This window comes from Actinia tenebrosa, unplaced genomic scaffold, assembly GCF_029948245.1.
Source record: "Actinia tenebrosa isolate PJP-AT-01 unplaced genomic scaffold, QUT_ActTen_1.0 PGA_scaffold17__23_contigs__length_9995812, whole genome shotgun sequence".
In the NCBI taxonomy this organism is placed as follows: domain Eukaryota; kingdom Metazoa; phylum Cnidaria; class Anthozoa; order Actiniaria; family Actiniidae; genus Actinia; species Actinia tenebrosa.
In genome coordinates, this window is record NW_028292577.1 from 2,963,726 (window position 1) to 2,980,853 (window position 17,128).

General features: G+C 35.8%; 4 protein-coding genes and 1 pseudogene across 4 annotated transcripts in view; all 5 read left to right on the forward strand.

Annotated features, from left to right (window-relative positions):
* LOC116289502 (armadillo repeat-containing protein 7) overlaps positions 1–17,128 on the forward strand; it is a 60,338-nt gene that overhangs the window by 32,368 nt on the left and 10,842 nt on the right. The gene's annotated exons all lie outside the window — the stretch shown is intronic.
* LOC116289504 (uncharacterized) lies at positions 7,377–17,019 on the forward strand. The gene is made up of 3 exons (XM_089032061.1): positions 7,377–7,583; positions 14,791–15,094; positions 15,855–17,019. The coding sequence occupies exon 3, from the start codon at positions 16,100–16,102 to the stop codon at positions 16,871–16,873; it is 774 nt and encodes a 257-aa protein (XP_088888187.1). The 5' UTR covers positions 7,377–7,583; positions 14,791–15,094; positions 15,855–16,099; the 3' UTR covers positions 16,874–17,019.
* Positions 7,606–9,063, forward strand: LOC148910221 (uncharacterized). The gene has a single exon (XM_089031964.1). The coding sequence runs from the start codon at positions 7,606–7,608 to the stop codon at positions 9,061–9,063; it is 1,458 nt and encodes a 485-aa protein (XP_088888090.1).
* LOC148910222 (uncharacterized) lies at positions 9,101–11,361 on the forward strand (annotated as a pseudogene).
* Positions 11,478–14,434, forward strand: LOC116289766 (uncharacterized). Its single transcript, XM_031696707.2, has one exon. The coding sequence runs from the start codon at positions 11,501–11,503 to the stop codon at positions 14,432–14,434; it is 2,934 nt and encodes a 977-aa protein (XP_031552567.2). The 5' UTR covers positions 11,478–11,500.

Below are 17,128 nucleotides of genomic sequence, written 5' to 3' on the forward strand. Positions count from 1 at the left end.
GTGGCGATATTTGCCATAAAACTTGGGCCTTTTTATGTTAATGAAAAATCGCTCCAAAAAGCAAAATATTGAAAAATCTGTAAAATATTAAGTATTCTATGGAAATTAAATATCAACCCCTTGAAATGTGCACCAGCATCTCAAGTTATTGAGTAATTTATAATTATTTAGTTCCATTAAGTTTTATAGCTTCAGGCGAAATTTCAAACTACTATGGTCAAACCACGGTAAACTCTCCCTCCGAGCCATGAAATCAAATTTGTCGCCGTTTGCAAAAAATATAAATCCAATGAAACTTAGACCTTTTTTTCTTGAAATAGTTCCCTAAGACCTATATTTTGACAGAGTTTGAGGGATTTTGATTTTTATCATTTTACACACCTAAGGCGGCAGTTACAGACGGCCACTCTTAAGAGTTTAATAATCACTAAAATGTTACCACACTGACCAAAACTGTTTGATTCTTCAGGGAATCAGAGGAAGGAGGTCTAGGGGCCTATAGCCCCCCACATTTTCTACACTTAACTTGCACACTTGCACATCTGTTTGCACGTTTTTATATCACTTATATATAATCTGAATGATAGCCCCCTCCGCTCCCCCTCCCCTTTTAAGAATAATGCTCTGACATCCCTGTTCTTTAATAAACCAGGAATAAATTCCCTATCCGGAGCGCAGATGACTCAGTTTGAGCAATGGCAGGTAAAATATTACCAAATATTACATGCTGCGGTTCCCTATAACGGCTCTAGGAATTTCTATCTATGCTGCTTTACTTTTAGTTGTATTTTACTAAAGTTTTGACAATTTCAAAACGCAGCCAATGTGATAATATTTTATCGGTTCGTATCCCCTTCAATCATCTCGCTTTACTAGGTTGTTTTCGCTTCAATACACCAGTATATTAAGCATATTAGCCTACGAATCCTGATAAGAACTGGAAATACTTGAAACACTGGTCCATATAATTCAGACTAGTACAATTAAATCCGACTTTTGGGGTCAGGATACTAATCGTTAGGGCTTTAGGTACTAAAGCAAGGATCTCCTAACGGTTAGGTAACAGCCGGGATCGTAATCAACGCTTCACACAATGATTAGGAGATTAAGCAAGAAGGACCTTTTCACTAGGTACACGTTGGCTAAACTCCTAACAGAAAGGGGTTTATAAACACATGGTATCCCGAACTTTTCTCTATCATATTAATACCATCAAACAACTAACCAAAAATAATAATTTGGCCACTCACTTAAAGTAAAATAAGTTCTTATTAAGCTCCGAGTTTAATTAAGCTCCTTCCCTTGATATTCGGCAGCCAAATATCATTTCCCCCTTTAGATCCAAGAGACTTTAAACCTCTATTCGTCTTGCACATAGGTTGATTTAAAGGGTCTTCTACTGTCCGAATTTTTTTTCTTGATGCATGTTGACGAAAGTCCAGTTCAGTCTTAACAACGCTGTCATAATTTCACGCTTCATCGTCCGTGATGTACGACATATCGATTCTGTACAACAGGCTACATTTCGAGGCCATCTTATATAACAAGCATAGTGTTTAGAAGACATTACGGAGAATGGTCACCAATAAGTTTAAGATTCCATAACTTTTCCTCTGGTTCCTCTGTAAAGGCTTCTGCCTCTTTAACCGTCAATCCGTATCCTTGAGCAGTCAGCCTTTTCATCTCCCCATCTAAAGAATCTTGGAATTTCTTGAAGCTTGGGTTCTCAAACAGATTCGGCCCTGGCCTGCCATTTTCTCTAAAATTCCTGTGTGTGCCACAGCACAACTGATAGAGAGTGTTAGGAGGATAGGGTACTCCACTGATGCTTTTCTTTCTGTCCTCTGCCACAAATTTTGCAAGCCAGTAATTCAACTTCCTGTCACTTCCTATTTGCAACAAATTGGGCTCTACGTATTTGTCGTGTCAAATTTGAAGCTTTGGTTGCTTATCCCAGCCCAGTCCTCCCAAGTACGAACTGTCCAAGTGGTATTGGTCTTTGGCATCGTCACTGCTGTCGTAGGCCACTAATCAAAATGAAGTGAAAGCTCAGTATTTCGACATGCAATGCCTTGTTAATGCCTTGGGAATACTCACAAAGCAATTAAATGTTTTGTGTTCGCACTCAAAGGAATATTGTATTTTATTTAACTAAGGATTTTTAACACAGCTTTTTATTATTATTTTCAAGCGTGACTTAAGAAAATAAAGGCAATGAAATTAATGCGAAAGTACTTTAAATTCAAACGTTTCTCATGGGGGAGTTGTGTGAAAACCTTATCAAATTTGAACTAAAGCCTCCGTTGTCGGTATTTTACTCTTACATATTCTAAAACCCCTCATCGCCCGCGATTTTTTATAATCATCTGGGTAATGATTCTAATTCGATTTATTCAAGTGGTTTTCTTTTATTTTTTCCCATATCTCTTGAGCTTCTCAGTGCTTGCCTTTCTTTTCCTGTCAGTAGAAACTGGCTTTTTCTTTTTCAACGTGACCTGTGTTTTAATCCAAGAAAAAGTGCTTAGGAACATGTAGTCCCAATTCAGACAGCTTGTTAGCCAATGAAAAATACCTTAGGTTCTTTTCGTTCCTTGTTTAATCTTTTCTCGAGCTCCTCGTGGACCTGCTCATCCTGTTCAGTTACTGCGCTTTTTGGTTGAGCTTGGAACGGCTAAAGTTTTATCGATTAGTTTCCTAGGTCAAACATGTAGTTATGACGTCACAAATGAAAGTTGTTAGGCTACGATTACACTGTTGTTACGCGCGAAAAGATGGCGGTTAATCAGAAAGGGCGCACTTATCGTAAAGGTTCTCCTTTAGATCCCGATCTAAGAAGTCTGATTATTGATGAAATATTGTTAAATGGTGGTCATCAAGCGACCGGTTATTTTGCTGGACAATTCTTGCAGATTGCTAACAAGTTTAGGGTCAGCAATTCAACCGTTAAGAGCTTATGGGAGATGTTTTGCAACCGAAATACTTTAGATCCACTTCCTTAAAAGGGAGGTAATCCAAGTCATTTGAACAATGGAGATCTTGTTCTTATAGAAGTACTGATAAATGCCAGCCCTACCATTACTGAAAAGGAACTTCTGAACGAGCTTCAGCAGTATGGTAACATTATTGGCGGCACATCTACGTCCGCTATTTCTAAAGCGCTACCTGAACGTATGCCAACCTGTAAAGCCTACTCGCGTAAAAAAGTCTCCTATGTTGCAGAAGAAAGATTTACAGCAGTAAATATGATTTACACACAGATGTTCATCAATTATCTCCATTCGAAAGACCCAAACAAACTTAAATTTTTCGACGAAGCAGGGCTAAAAGTTCCAGATTCCTACAAACGTGTTTATGGTCATGCGCCAAAAGGTGAAAGGTGTGTCGACTTTGTTAGATGTCATGAATCGCCTAATATAACGTTAAACCTTCTTGCGGGGATTGAAGGCATTAAGTACGCGAACATTGTTGATGGACCCTCCGACATGATACATTTTCTAAACTTCTGGGCAGAGGCCGCGCAAGCTAGCGACATCGTTACCCGTCGACCAGCCTTAGAGGTTGGCGACATTGTCATAATGGATAACTGTCCCACTCATCATAACGCTGGAGGTCAAGCTCTTGAAGATTTTCTAAGTGATTTAGGAATTGAATTGGTTTACTTGCCCACGTACTCACCGGACTTCAATCCAGTTGAACTTGTATTTTCTAAAATGAGAAATGTAATGCAATACAGATTGCAAAACAATGTTCATTTAAACTTGAAAGCATCGACATATGACGCTCTCAATTCAGTTGATTCAGAAAGTAAATGATAAAATTTTATTACATAAAACTCAACAAGTATGGAACTTTACTAATGAAAATACGTTGCGTTTGCTGTCTATAAAATACACTCGTACACTAAGCAACTTTTGACATCTTTCATAGTTGTTATGTATGTCAAAAATGTAAACAAGTTCGCTTATCCAAACGAGCAAACAGGAAATTTTAAATCAACTTTGAACTCTTATAGTTAGTCCTAGGTAAAACTTTTAATAATGTCAATGGATTCTTAATAAACTGATAATATTGTTCAGTACATGGAGTAGTAATAATTTTCATCAAGACAGTCTTTGTTCGGCTATGTGGGCCAGGAGGGCTAAACTTGTTCTTGGCTCTTCAGCAGCTTTAACAGACGACTTTGTTACTTTTGAGTCTTTATCTGCGGCTAAATTACTAGTACTAGTAGTAGAAAGAGAGGACTTCTGTACTAGTTTCTAGTTTTCTTTTTCGACCTTTTTCTTCAGGATGCCTTTCAATCATTCCACAAACCTTCGCACTTGAACACTGACCAAGATGACAATTTCTCTTCGTGTGACCTTCGCGTAAATGGCATTGGCTACATACCGGTACGTTAGAATGAGTTTGAAGAGCCGCATTGATTTCTCTCTCCATTTCCTGGACCTCTTGTTTTTTTGCTTCTAGTTCCTGAATATTTTTAGCAATGTCATTCTCAAGATTTTTAAATAATCTTTCTAGAGGAGTACTAACTCTATCAGAAGCGGGTTGCACAGGCCGATTGATTGTTTGATACTGATAGCTGTGGTCTTCGAATGAATCTTTACTGCTAACGGTACCTTTTGGGGTTGACTTGAACAAAATGATTGATTCCTCTTCAGTTTCTGTGTTGGGCAACCAGAGCTTGCTTTTGCTCCATTTCCAAAAGTGCAGCTGAACCGCACCAGTGCCACCATTCTTTTCAATCTTGAACTGATGGGGTTCAGAGTGGCCAGACAGAGGCGGAATTTGCTGCTGCATCCATCTTTTCACATCGCGGAGATCTACAATAGCTTCTTCCGGAGATGGGTTATATACTTGTTTTATTTTGTCGCCTAGGTCTTCCACAGTTATGACACTCACCTACAGGAGTTTTGGCGATACACGAAAACATCTGATCAATGTCCTCATGTGTGTGCCCAACCATAAGAAAACCCAAACGTACCATAAAGCAATACAAAACAAAACTTATAAAAAAAGAAACGTATTCAATAGGCCATTTGCAGCAATTGATCACGTGTCAATTTGCCCCATAGCAACAAGCCCGTGGTGGGCAAGCTAACCATGCATTCCTTGACAACAATAAGACTTTGAGTGGCGAAGCTTAGCGATACCAAGACTATACTGACTGTTTTTAACCTTTGTTCTATCTGGTTTGACCCGATATTCCGTATAAAGTTGAAAGAAGTGTTTTTTTATCGTTGGCGATAATTTTTATCATAAAGATTGGCCGCAAAAGAGAGTTTTTTGTCTTTATTCTGGTCGCCGTGGACAGAAGACGCGTGTGCAAATGGCGGAATTCTCAGGTATGTTTATGACTCATTCAAACCCCGATTTAACATCAAAATTTCTCTTCAATTGTCAAGATTCTTTTGAAATGAATGTAGATATACCTACAGATCCTCTTATACTAATAAAAACTCATATTTGCTAGCATTTGAGGCCTGATTTTCGTTTTAAAACTCGAGGTGTGATATCTTCGCCGACTGCTGGCGGCAACAATTTATAGACTGTTTTTGTGCATAAAATGCTTCTCGAATTTAATTTATCTTCGAATTTAATGATTCCAGATGAATTGACTGATATATCGAGACTTCCTGAGCTTACATCTCATGTTAATGGTATAGATAGTGGACATGAAGATGCAACGAAGCTTACTACGAAGCTTACACTCTCTCGTCAACATTGTTGTGTCCCAAAGTGTACCGGCGATTCTCGCTACAACCAAGAGCTTTCCTTCCATCGATTTCCAAAAGACACATCATTAAAGGCAGAGTGGATCTCAAAGATCAGAAGAGACGAAGGGACCTCTTTTAAGGTAAAATATTTACAGTAAATAGTGGAGACGGTATACCAAATAATCTTAATAATACAGTGTTTTTGTTTTGTAGATTACAGGTAACACAAGAGTTTGCTCCAGGCACTCTCTTGAAAGTGATTACCGCCCTCTAAGTGCTAAAAGAAAAAGAAACCTTAAGTCTGGTGTTGTTCCTTCTGTTTTTGAATGGAGAGGTCCCATAAAACAAAGAAGAAAAATAATACATGTTGATAGGTACGTGGTCTTAGTGTACCCCTGCTATAGGAAGGGGGGAACTAAATGCAAAAACAAGTTATCATGCGTTCATCGTTATAAAAACCAAAAGTAAAACTTTGTTTATTTTACAGTGGCACACAGACTGATGAAAGTGATGATGAGGAAACTTACCATCAAGCAATGTCCCCTTCAGAATCTTCTGCTGGCCCTTACACTGAAGAAGTTGATGAGCCTGGGGAACTAGAAACACTGAGGGAAGCTTACAAAGATGCTCAGAAAGAAATAGAAGAGCTTAGAGCACAAGTTGAATTTCCTAAATTATATAAGTTTGGTACCGAGAGATTTTCAAATGATAATGATGACATTAAGTTTTATACAGGTTTTCTTTCGTATCAACATTTATGTAATTTCTTTAGGTTTATTGAACCTACAGCACAACACATGAGCTATGTTTATTCTATAAGCTCCCTGCAAAGCAGGCCTGCAAGAAGCTTACTTTTGATTGATGAATTTTTTCTGTTTTTAGTAAGAATACGACTAGGTTTGTTTGCTCAGGATTTAGCACACAGATTCAATATCAGCATTTCATCAGTTAGTAGAAAAGTTACAAGATGGGCGAATTATTTGTATTTTGTACTGGGTACCCAACCGATATGGCCCTCAAGGGAAATGATCGATTTACATATGCCCCAGGTTTTTAAAGACCTATATCCTAAAACTAGGGTTATACTTGATTGTACTGAGATATATGTGCAAACACCATCATCATTGCTTTTGCAATCACAGTTGTACTCCTCATATAAGAGCAACACCACTTTAAAGGGCCTTGTTGGTATTTCTCCACATGGTGCTATTACTTTTGTTTCCTCACTCTATACTGGGGGGGTTTCCGATAAAGAAATCACTAGATGCAGTGGAGTGCTAGATCTATTAGAAAAAGATGATGTTGTCATGGCAGACAAAGGATTTGACATCGACGATTTGGTTGAAGCAAAGGGTGCAAAAAACAACATTCCCCCATTTCTGCAAAGCCAGAGTCAGTTTTCCGTCAAAGATGTAAAAGAAACAAAAACCATTGCCAAATTAAGAATTCATGTTGAAAGAGCTATAAGGCGTATAAAAGAGTATCACATTTTTGCAGCTTCTCATCGTAGATGCGAAGCAGCTATGCTATCGAGTTGGTGATAGACTGAGTGATAGACTGAGTGATATTCGGAGTAAATCGCAGGTCATTCGGGTGTGAATCGGTGCTCATTTACGCGCGAATCAAATAGCATCTAGGAAATGGAACTTGGATTAAAGGCGAACAAACCTGATTGAAATTGATATATTTGTTTTTGTTGTGTATTTTTACTATTATTTTGTGTTATTTTTGTGTTTTTTCGGATTATTCTACGATCCTCCGACCTTTGGCGACCATACATCGTTTCACGTGGGGGCTCCGACTTGTTATCGATTGTCATATGGTTACCATGTGCTTTTTCTTCGCTCTCCGTTGAAGTCTTCAACTAACGTGAGTACATCTATTTCATACAATGTTTTTATCCTCTTTTGCATCAAGAATCAGGCACAGTTTTCTACGCATCTGTGAAAAAGTGTTTGCTGGAGATCTTTTCAGGATTTTGGACAATTTTTCGCGTTTACGTGCAAAGAGAACGCGGATCGTATCAAAGCATGAAGACCCAGATTACGGCGACCGATCAAAGAACCAGAACCTGGCGCTCTTTAACTCTTTTCAAGAGCTATATTCCCCTCGGGGAGCTAAAATTCCCTTTATGGGAGCTAAAATTCCCTTTATGGGAGCAAAAAATCCCGTTCAGGGAGCAAATAAACTCCGCACGAAATGCAAAACCTATCAACCCAGAAATGGGGCAATAAACGATCTCCCTCGGGAGACGTATCATGTTAATTCAAACAAAAATGAATCCGATTGGACAAAAGATTTTTGCAACCAACAGAAAGGTTTGGAGTTACGCAATTCGTTAAGTGCGTTTGTGAAAGCTGTGCCTGGTTCTGAGTGTCACAACTTAACTACTCATTGCAATGCATCTGTAAATAGAGTAAATGCTTATAATAAGCCCAAGGACAAGTCCAAGTTAAGCAAGTTGCCATGTACAATAACACATAGACATTCTCGATCATGTTCGAAACAAATAAGTCGAAGAGTAAGACATAGAGAGCCATCTAGAATACCACTTGGAAAAACTCTTCATTTACTGAAAACTAGAAAGCTAAGAAGCAAGTGCAAGAAAGTACTTACAAAAAAAGTACCTATTTCATCTGTTTTATATAATATTGCTAAAAATTACAAGCAATGGAAATTGAGATATGTTCAGAGACAAGATAGTTTCTATACTTACTACTTTATGACAACAAACAAAGCAATAGTGACTCATAATTTACCCAAAGAAAGTATATTACTATCTGGTGATATTCAATTGAATCCTGGTCCCAACAATTATAATACTACCACAGGGTTTTCTCTTAGTGACCCTAATTTTATGTTCAACTATAGAATGTTAAGACATGGACTAAGACCATTAGATATTGGTGGTGGAGGAGATTGTTTATTTAAGTCGATATCACATCAGTTGTACAGTGATTCAAGTCATCATACTGAAGTCAGAGCTATAGCAGTTAGGTATTTAAGTGAAAATCCTGAAAGATTCATAGAAAGTGTAGTTGGTTTTTCATGGGCACAGTATTTAGCTGATATGTCTAAGCAAGGTACATGGGCTGATAATATTGTAATACAAGCAGTGGCTGATGCAATGAACTTAAAGATTCACATCATAGAATCAAATCGAAATTTTTCTGAATTAACATTGGTTGAATGTGCACATCAAAATTTATTACAAACTTCTAGATCAATATTTATAGGACACATTGGTGAAAGGCATTATGTTTCGACATCTTCAGCTTTAATTCATCATAATTCAAATGAAAGCAATGATGAAATAATAAATAGTGAAAACTATTCAATATTAGTCTGAAAAATAATAGAAAAGCTCAGAAGTGTCAAAAGAAAAACAAGTGCAATGAATACCAGAATTATTATCGATCAGCAATGGCGTCACCAGAGAAAAAAGCAAAACATAATGAATACCAGAGAAATTATAGAGCATCTTTAGCACCAGAGAAAAAAGTAAAACGTAATGAATACTTGAGAAATTATAGAAAAGCTCAGAAATTTAAAGAGAAAAGCAACAATTGCAATGAATGGCAGAAAAATTATAGAGCATCTGCTGTCTCCATTGAATTATCAATTAAGAAATTCCATGATGCAGTGAAACAAGGTCCACTGTACATTTGTACTTCTTGTGAGCAGATGTGGTATAGACATAGTGTAATTAATGCTGATAAACTTAGGTACTCCAATCCTGATATTGACAAATATCTTTGCAATAAAAAAAGTGTTGATAACAAGGAGTGGATTTGTAAAACATGTAATAATCATTTAATTAAAAGTAAAATTCCACCATGTGCTGTAGCTAATGGTATGGTGTTTCCAGACAAACCAGACTTCTTTGAATTAAACGAATTAGAATGTAGATTACTGGCACCAAGAATAGCATTTCAAAAATTAATGCAAGCTCCAAGAGGAAAACAACTTAAGATACTTGGAAATATTGTTAATGTACCTGCAGATGTGAGTCACACAGTAAGTATGTTACCAAGATTAAACAGCCAGACAACTACTATCAAAGTCAATTTAAAAAGGAAACTCCAGTATAAAAGTTCAGCATTATCTTTAAATATAAGAGCACACAAGGTCATTCAAGCAGCAAAATGGTTATTGACAAATAGCAGTTTATACAGAGATGAAGGGATGGTTTTCAATAATGATTGGCTTAATAAATACAGTATTGAAGCTACACAATGTGATAATGATGGCGATGACAACAACTTGCATTCACAATCAGATGAAAATCATGCCTCCAGTGATACCACTGCTGTAAATTTAGATGATAATGATGAATTAAATGAAGACGAAGTTGAATTAACTGCTGTATTTTTGGAGATAAGTATTGTGAGGAGTTAGCATATCCTGGAATATTTCTTGGACAAGCACGACTAGAAACTAAACAGCGAAAAGTCAAAGTTACTTATAGTGATATTTGTAAGTCAGAACTAAGACGGTCAGATAGACGAGCTGCCATGTGTATTGAAAATATTTTCTATAAAACAAAGAAGCTACAAATGAAAATCCTTCTAGGAAAATCACATATTGCCCTTAGAAAATGCAAAGGAAATAATAAAAATATTAAAGCAGGGCAATTGAAACAGCAAGGAGCTTTAGACAGATTAATCCGTCATGATGAAGGGTATAAATTTCTAAATGCATTGAGAGGCTCACCTCCATATTTTGAGAAAGCTAAAAGGGATTTATTTGCAATGATAAGGCAGCTGGGTCCTGCTACATTATTTTGTAGTTTCTCATCAGCTGAAACACAGTGGTTACACTTACCCAGAATCCTTGGAGAACTAGTTGATAAAAAGCAATATACTGACGAACAAATAGAGAATTTTAACTGGGAGGATAGATGCCATTTAATTCAAAGTGACCCTGTAACATGTGCCAGGCATTTTGACTATCAAGTAAATCAGTTTTTGACAAACTTTCTCTTGAATTCTGCTAAACCTTTAGGTAAAATATCTGACTGGTTTTATAGAGTTGAATATCAACAAAGAGGATCACCTCACATTCACATGCTAATATGGCTTGAAGGAGCTCCACAGTTTCAAGTAGATAGTGATACAAAAGTAACAGTGTTCATTGATAAAATCATCTCCTGTCATAAACCAGTAGATAATCCACAATTATTGAATCTTGTTAATAGACAGATACATAGACATTCACATACATGTCGTAAGAATACAAGCAGTCCTTGTAGATTCAACTATCCACAACCTGCAATGAGGCAAACAATGATAATTCATCCTCTGGACAAAGAAACACCAGATAGTGAAACGAAAATACATAAAGATAATTGGAAATCTATTAAAAGTTATTTGAATGACCTCAAAGAAGATGAAGATATGTCAATTGATCAGTTATTGGCTAATTTGAATATAACTGAGGAAAACTATTTGCTTGCTATTAGCTCCTATGTAAATACTCCTACAGTGTTTTTGAAAAGAAATCCTAATGAAGTTCGTATAAACAATTATAATCCTGCCTTTCTTACTGCATGGAGAGCTAATATGGACATACAGTATGTATTAGATGTGTATGCTTGTGCTGTATATATAGTAAATTACATATCAAAAGCTCAAAAAGGTATGAGTGAACTTTTGCGGCAAGCTTGTACTGAAGCTAGACAAGGGAATCATAACATAAAAATGCAAGTTAGAGATATTGGAAGTAAATTTCTAAATAATGTTGAAATAAGTGCACAAGAAGCAGTGTATATAGTCTTACAATTACCCATGAGAAAAGCATCTAGGCAAATCATGTTCATAAATACTTCACCTCCTGATGAGAGGGTGGAGCTTTTAAAACCAATAGATGATATTAAGAGTATGGAAGATGACGGTGAAGAAATCTATACTAGTGGTTTGCTCAAAAGATATTGTAAACGTCCAAAAAAACATGAAAATTTGACACTAGCAGACTGGGCTGCATGGTATGATAAATCTAATATCAAACCATATGTAAAACCAACAAATGAAGTGGACATTGATGGCCTTCCATTGGAAACATTTATTGATGATAATCAAAATGATGATGATGATGATGATTGCTCAAATACATCAAATTCTAAGACCAAAAAACGAACAAAAGCTCGGATAGTACGAAGTGTATGGTTTAATGTGCAAACTGAACCAGAAAAACATTATCGTGAGCTCTTTACTCCATGGAGAAATGAGGACACTGACTTAATAGGAAATTTTTCATCATATAAAGATCGCTTTATGTCAGTCTCTAACATGATTAAAGAACAAATGAAGCAATATGCTGTTTGTAATGAAGACTTCAATGAAATTCAGCAGGATATGAGTAGAATAGAGGACAGGTATGATGAAATAGCACCTAGTACACAGAATATTGAACAGCAGGATCAAGCAGAAGGTAATCAGGACTTACATCCTGACTTTTCAGGAAACTATAACTTATCAGATGATTTGGGAATACCATCAGTTGATAATACTGAACCTCTCATAATGAATGAACTCCCAGATGACGAATACAGACATATGGTTCAAACATTAAATAAACAGCAAAAAGAGTTTTTCTATCATGTGCTGCATTTGATAAAAACATCAGATGAAGCATTTTACTGTTTCCTGAGTGGCGGTGCAGGTGTAGGTAAATCACATGTTACAAAAGCCTTGTATCAGGCTGCATTGAAATACTATAACACCAGACCAGGTATTAACTTTAATGAAGCAAATGTATTAATGTTAGCACCTACAGGGAAAGCAGCATACAATATAAAGGGAAATACTATTCATAGTGCTCTAGCAATACCAGCCTGTCAGTCATTAAAGAGATATAAAAGTCTTGATTCAAGTAGAATGAACACAATAAGATGTCACCTTGGTGGAATTAAACTTATATTCATTGATGAAATATCCATGGTGGGGAACACAATGTTCAATGTTCAAATATATAATAGACTTAAGGACATCAAGGGAAGCTCACTACCATTTGGTGGTGTTAGTATTGTTGGTATAGGAGATTTGTTCCAACTACAGCCTGTAATGGATGGTTATATATTCAAAGACATGGATAATGATGAGTATGGTGTTCTTGCACCTAATGTATGGAAAGATCTTTTTAAAATGTTTGAACTCCAGCAAATAATGAGACAAAGAGAAAACAAAGACTTTGCTGAATTATTGAATAGATTAAGAGAAGGTAATCACACTAAAGTAGACATTGCAAAATTAAAGGATAGATGTATTTCTGCAACTAGTTCAAGCTATCCAAAAGATGCTCCACATTTGTTCATTCAAAATGCAAAAGTGAATAATTTCAATGACAGAGCTCACAATGCACTATCAGGCACCAAGTATTCTATTAAAGCTCATGAGAGTGTAGTTGGAGTTGAGACTCAGGAACTCAGAGATAAAGTATTAAAACAAGTACCTACTGATCCTAGGAAAACTAAACAGCTGCATTCTGTACTACATGTAGCAGTAGGAGAAAGAACAGAGATATCTCTTAATACTAGAACAGATGATGGTATGACCAATGGTGCTGGTAATGTTATCAAACTAATACAAATACATCACCCTGATAAACCATCAGGTATAATATGGGTTCAGTTTGACCATGCTGATGTTGGTCAAAAAACCAGACATGATAATAGACAGCTATATGTCAATGGTATTGAACCAACATGGACACCAATCAAACCTGTTACTACACAGTTTGCCATAGGCAGAACAAGATCTGTGCAAGTTGTAAGAAAACAATTTCCATTAAGACCTGCTGCTGCCAAAACTATACATAGATCACAAGGTGATACTGAAACGAAGGTTGTAGTTAATTTTGAAACAAAACGAGCAATTCCTCACATACACTATGTAGGATTGAGTAGAGTAACAACTATAGATGGTCTTTATGTCTCAGATCTCCGTGAAGACAAAATTGCTGTAAGTGATGACGTCCAAGTAGAAATGCATCGTTTAAGAACTGAAGGACAGTTATCTCTTTCAGTAAAACCTATATATTGTGCACCTCAAAATACTGTGAAAATCTGTTATCTTAATGCAAGATCATTACACAAGCACATTCAAGATATATCCACAGATATGAATTATACAAGTACAGATGTTAATATTTTTGCAGAAACAAGATTTATTGAACTTGATAATGATGATTCGTACTTGTTGAGTGATGACAAATACAGCTTGTTTAGAAATGATGCGCCTCCAGGAAATCCATCAAATGTACGGCCTTTTGGAGGGACAGCAGTTTATAGCCGTCTTGACTATTATCCAGGATATCCATATTGTGAGAACAGAAATGGTGTAGAAATAACAATTTTAAGGTTCATGGTCATTCCTTATGTTACAATTGTAGGAATCTATAGATCACATGCAGGATCAATAAAAAACACATGTAGTACACTCAAACATACTCTAGAATCACTACAAACTGAAGTTAATGTATTTATAGGAGACTTTAATGCCAACTGGTTTAATAATTTCAAATGTAAACCACTATATAATTTCTTTATCAGACACAATTGTTATAGACAGTTAGTTACATGTATTACTACAGATAGCAATACTTGTATTGATCATATATATACCAACTTACCTGAACCACAAACAAGCTTTCAAATTTTAGAGACCTATTTTTCAGATCACAAAGCCATTTGTCTTTTGATAAACTGTTCCAATACAAATTGATGATTAGCTTATTGATATCCTATTAACTATTACACTGATATGGTATTTCCATTCTATTGTTTATGTTTGTCTCACCCTAAACATATACTTGAGATAAAATTTTAGATTCAATATTTATGTTTCAATTTTGATCATTTTTCGCATGTTCTCATTGTGCGTGCAAAGCAGCTATGCTATCAACTTTAGTGATAAAATGAATGATAGTCTGAGTGATGTTCAGAGTAAATCGAAGGTCATTCGGGTGTGAATTGATGCCCATTTACGCATGAATCAAATAGCATCTAGGAAATGGAATTTGAAACCACAATGTATAACACTAATATCACTTCACTAAATATATTATTAAACTGGAAAAGCCCACATCAAAATGTAAGAAAATTCCTTCTTCTACACCACCTTCAAGAGCCAAAGTCTGCAATACAAAACCATCAAGAGCCCAAGTCCCAAAGACAGGAGCTAAAGTCCCTGCTACACCACCATCAAAAGCCAAAGTCCCCACTACACCACCATCAAAAGCCCAAGTCCCAAAGACAGCAGCTGAAGTCCCTGCTACACTACCATCAAAACCCAAAGTCCCCACTACACCACCACCGACAGCCCAAGTCCATGCAGCATCACCATCAGGAGCCCAAGTGCCCACCACACCACCTACCTCTCAAAGTAAGCAGACATAGCCAGCTTATTTTTAGCTCCTTCTAAATGGAAGCAATTGCACACATTAAACACTTCTCACTCTGTAATCTTATGTTACATACAAAATCTATAAAGTAAAATTCCATCTTTTCGTGCAGTTTGAGAAAATCGTGATAACTTTTAGATATAAAAAACCGATAAGTGGTTTTCCTTTCACTTTTGAAAGGGATTTTAACTCAATGTAGAATACAAAACTGTACATTCTGAACATTTTTTAATAATTTGTACATGGTTTAGTTTCCCATATTTGTAAGGACTGATGTCTACTTTCTATTTTCTGAGAATATCACAATTATTGCTTTATTGATTATTGAATTTTAAATTTTTTGTGCAAAATGTATTTTTTGCCATTTTTCTCCAAAACCAACAGAACATGGTTCTATTCAAAATTAATTCTATTCAAAATTAATTCTATTCAAAATTAATTCTATTCAAAATTAATTCTATTCAAAATTAATTATCTCAAAAACGGGCACAGAACTATACACTTTTCATTTCGTTTTTCCATCCAGAGATAAATTATCTATAACATATCTTAAAAAGAGAAACCTTTTTCACTTAAATAGTCAGAACCCTTAACACAAATATTTGATTAAAATGTATCGATTTTGCTATTGCACTCCTTGTATTAATAAACTATCTTCCAAAGCTTACAGTAAACAATTCTTTTAAATTATCATTTTGAAAGAGATATTGAAAAAACATTTCTTTCTATTTGAATTTGCAGATGTTGAACTACAGGGTTACATCCATACTCTTAGTTCCATCAAGAACGCTAAAAAGTCACCATATTTTGTCTGCCTTGTTCAGACAGATGACACAACCAAAGTTAGAGCAGTATGCTATGAAACAAAAAAACGAACCACTTTGCAACAAGCTTATAGCTCCAAGTCGCCTGTAAAAATTAGTGGAGTCAAACGATTACCAAGCACCAGTTTCACTGACTCGTTGGAAGAATACAAAATCGTTAAAATGGCCAAAATTACCCCAACTATGATAGATTTTGAGCACAATCCAACTGTAGCATCTACAGTCTACAATGTTCAGCAAGCATTTGATGGTGATGTGTTCAAAACTATTGATGTTACAGCCAAAGTTATGAGTAAAGAAGACAACAAACAACCAATTTTTTACAAAGGAAAGCAGCTAATGAAAGCTGATTGCCTAATTGCTGATCATACTAATACAATAAAATTAACACTATGGGAACACCTTATTGATGTAGTGGAGTGTGGAAAGACATATAACTTCAAGAATATCAAAATTAGATCATTCAATGATGTCAAGTACCTGAGTACAAATGAAGAAACCACCATCCAGCTACAAGGTGACATCCAAGATATTAGCATGAATACTGAAGACATAACCCTTGCCTTAAACATCACTGAAGGTAAATGTGTTGGAGCAAAACTCAAGAGAGAGCTAGCATGCATAGCTTGCAATAGTTGTCTTAAAGAATCAGCATCAGATGGCATGATCACATGTCAAAACTGTCAAATGACCACACTAGAGGAAAATTGCAACAACAAGCTTGTGGGCCAGTTGATGATAAAATCAAAAACAGGAAAACTTCAAAACTACACATGTTTCAATGATGCATTGCAAAGCTTCCTAGCCTCAATCAACATTGACACAAACATTGATACCATTGAACTTGTTGAGTTGAGAAAACTACTGCTGCAATCAGATTTCAAGCAAATGATTCTAGATGACTCTACAAAAACCATTACCCAATTTCTATTATAAATAAATTTGCTACAAAAAAAAAAAAAAGAAACATTACACTATCAAAAACATGTTAAATAGTTATACAGATCAAGTTAATTAACTTAGAATACTTGAGTTACAGTTCCATAACTTACATACAATTACATTTTAAAGATTTCTAAATAGCAAACAAAGTGCAATGTTACACTTGGAAGCATAAACCCGTAAAATAAGTACACGTTATACTTTTATTGTTACTATTAATAAGAACTGTTAATAAAAAAAATTGTTGAA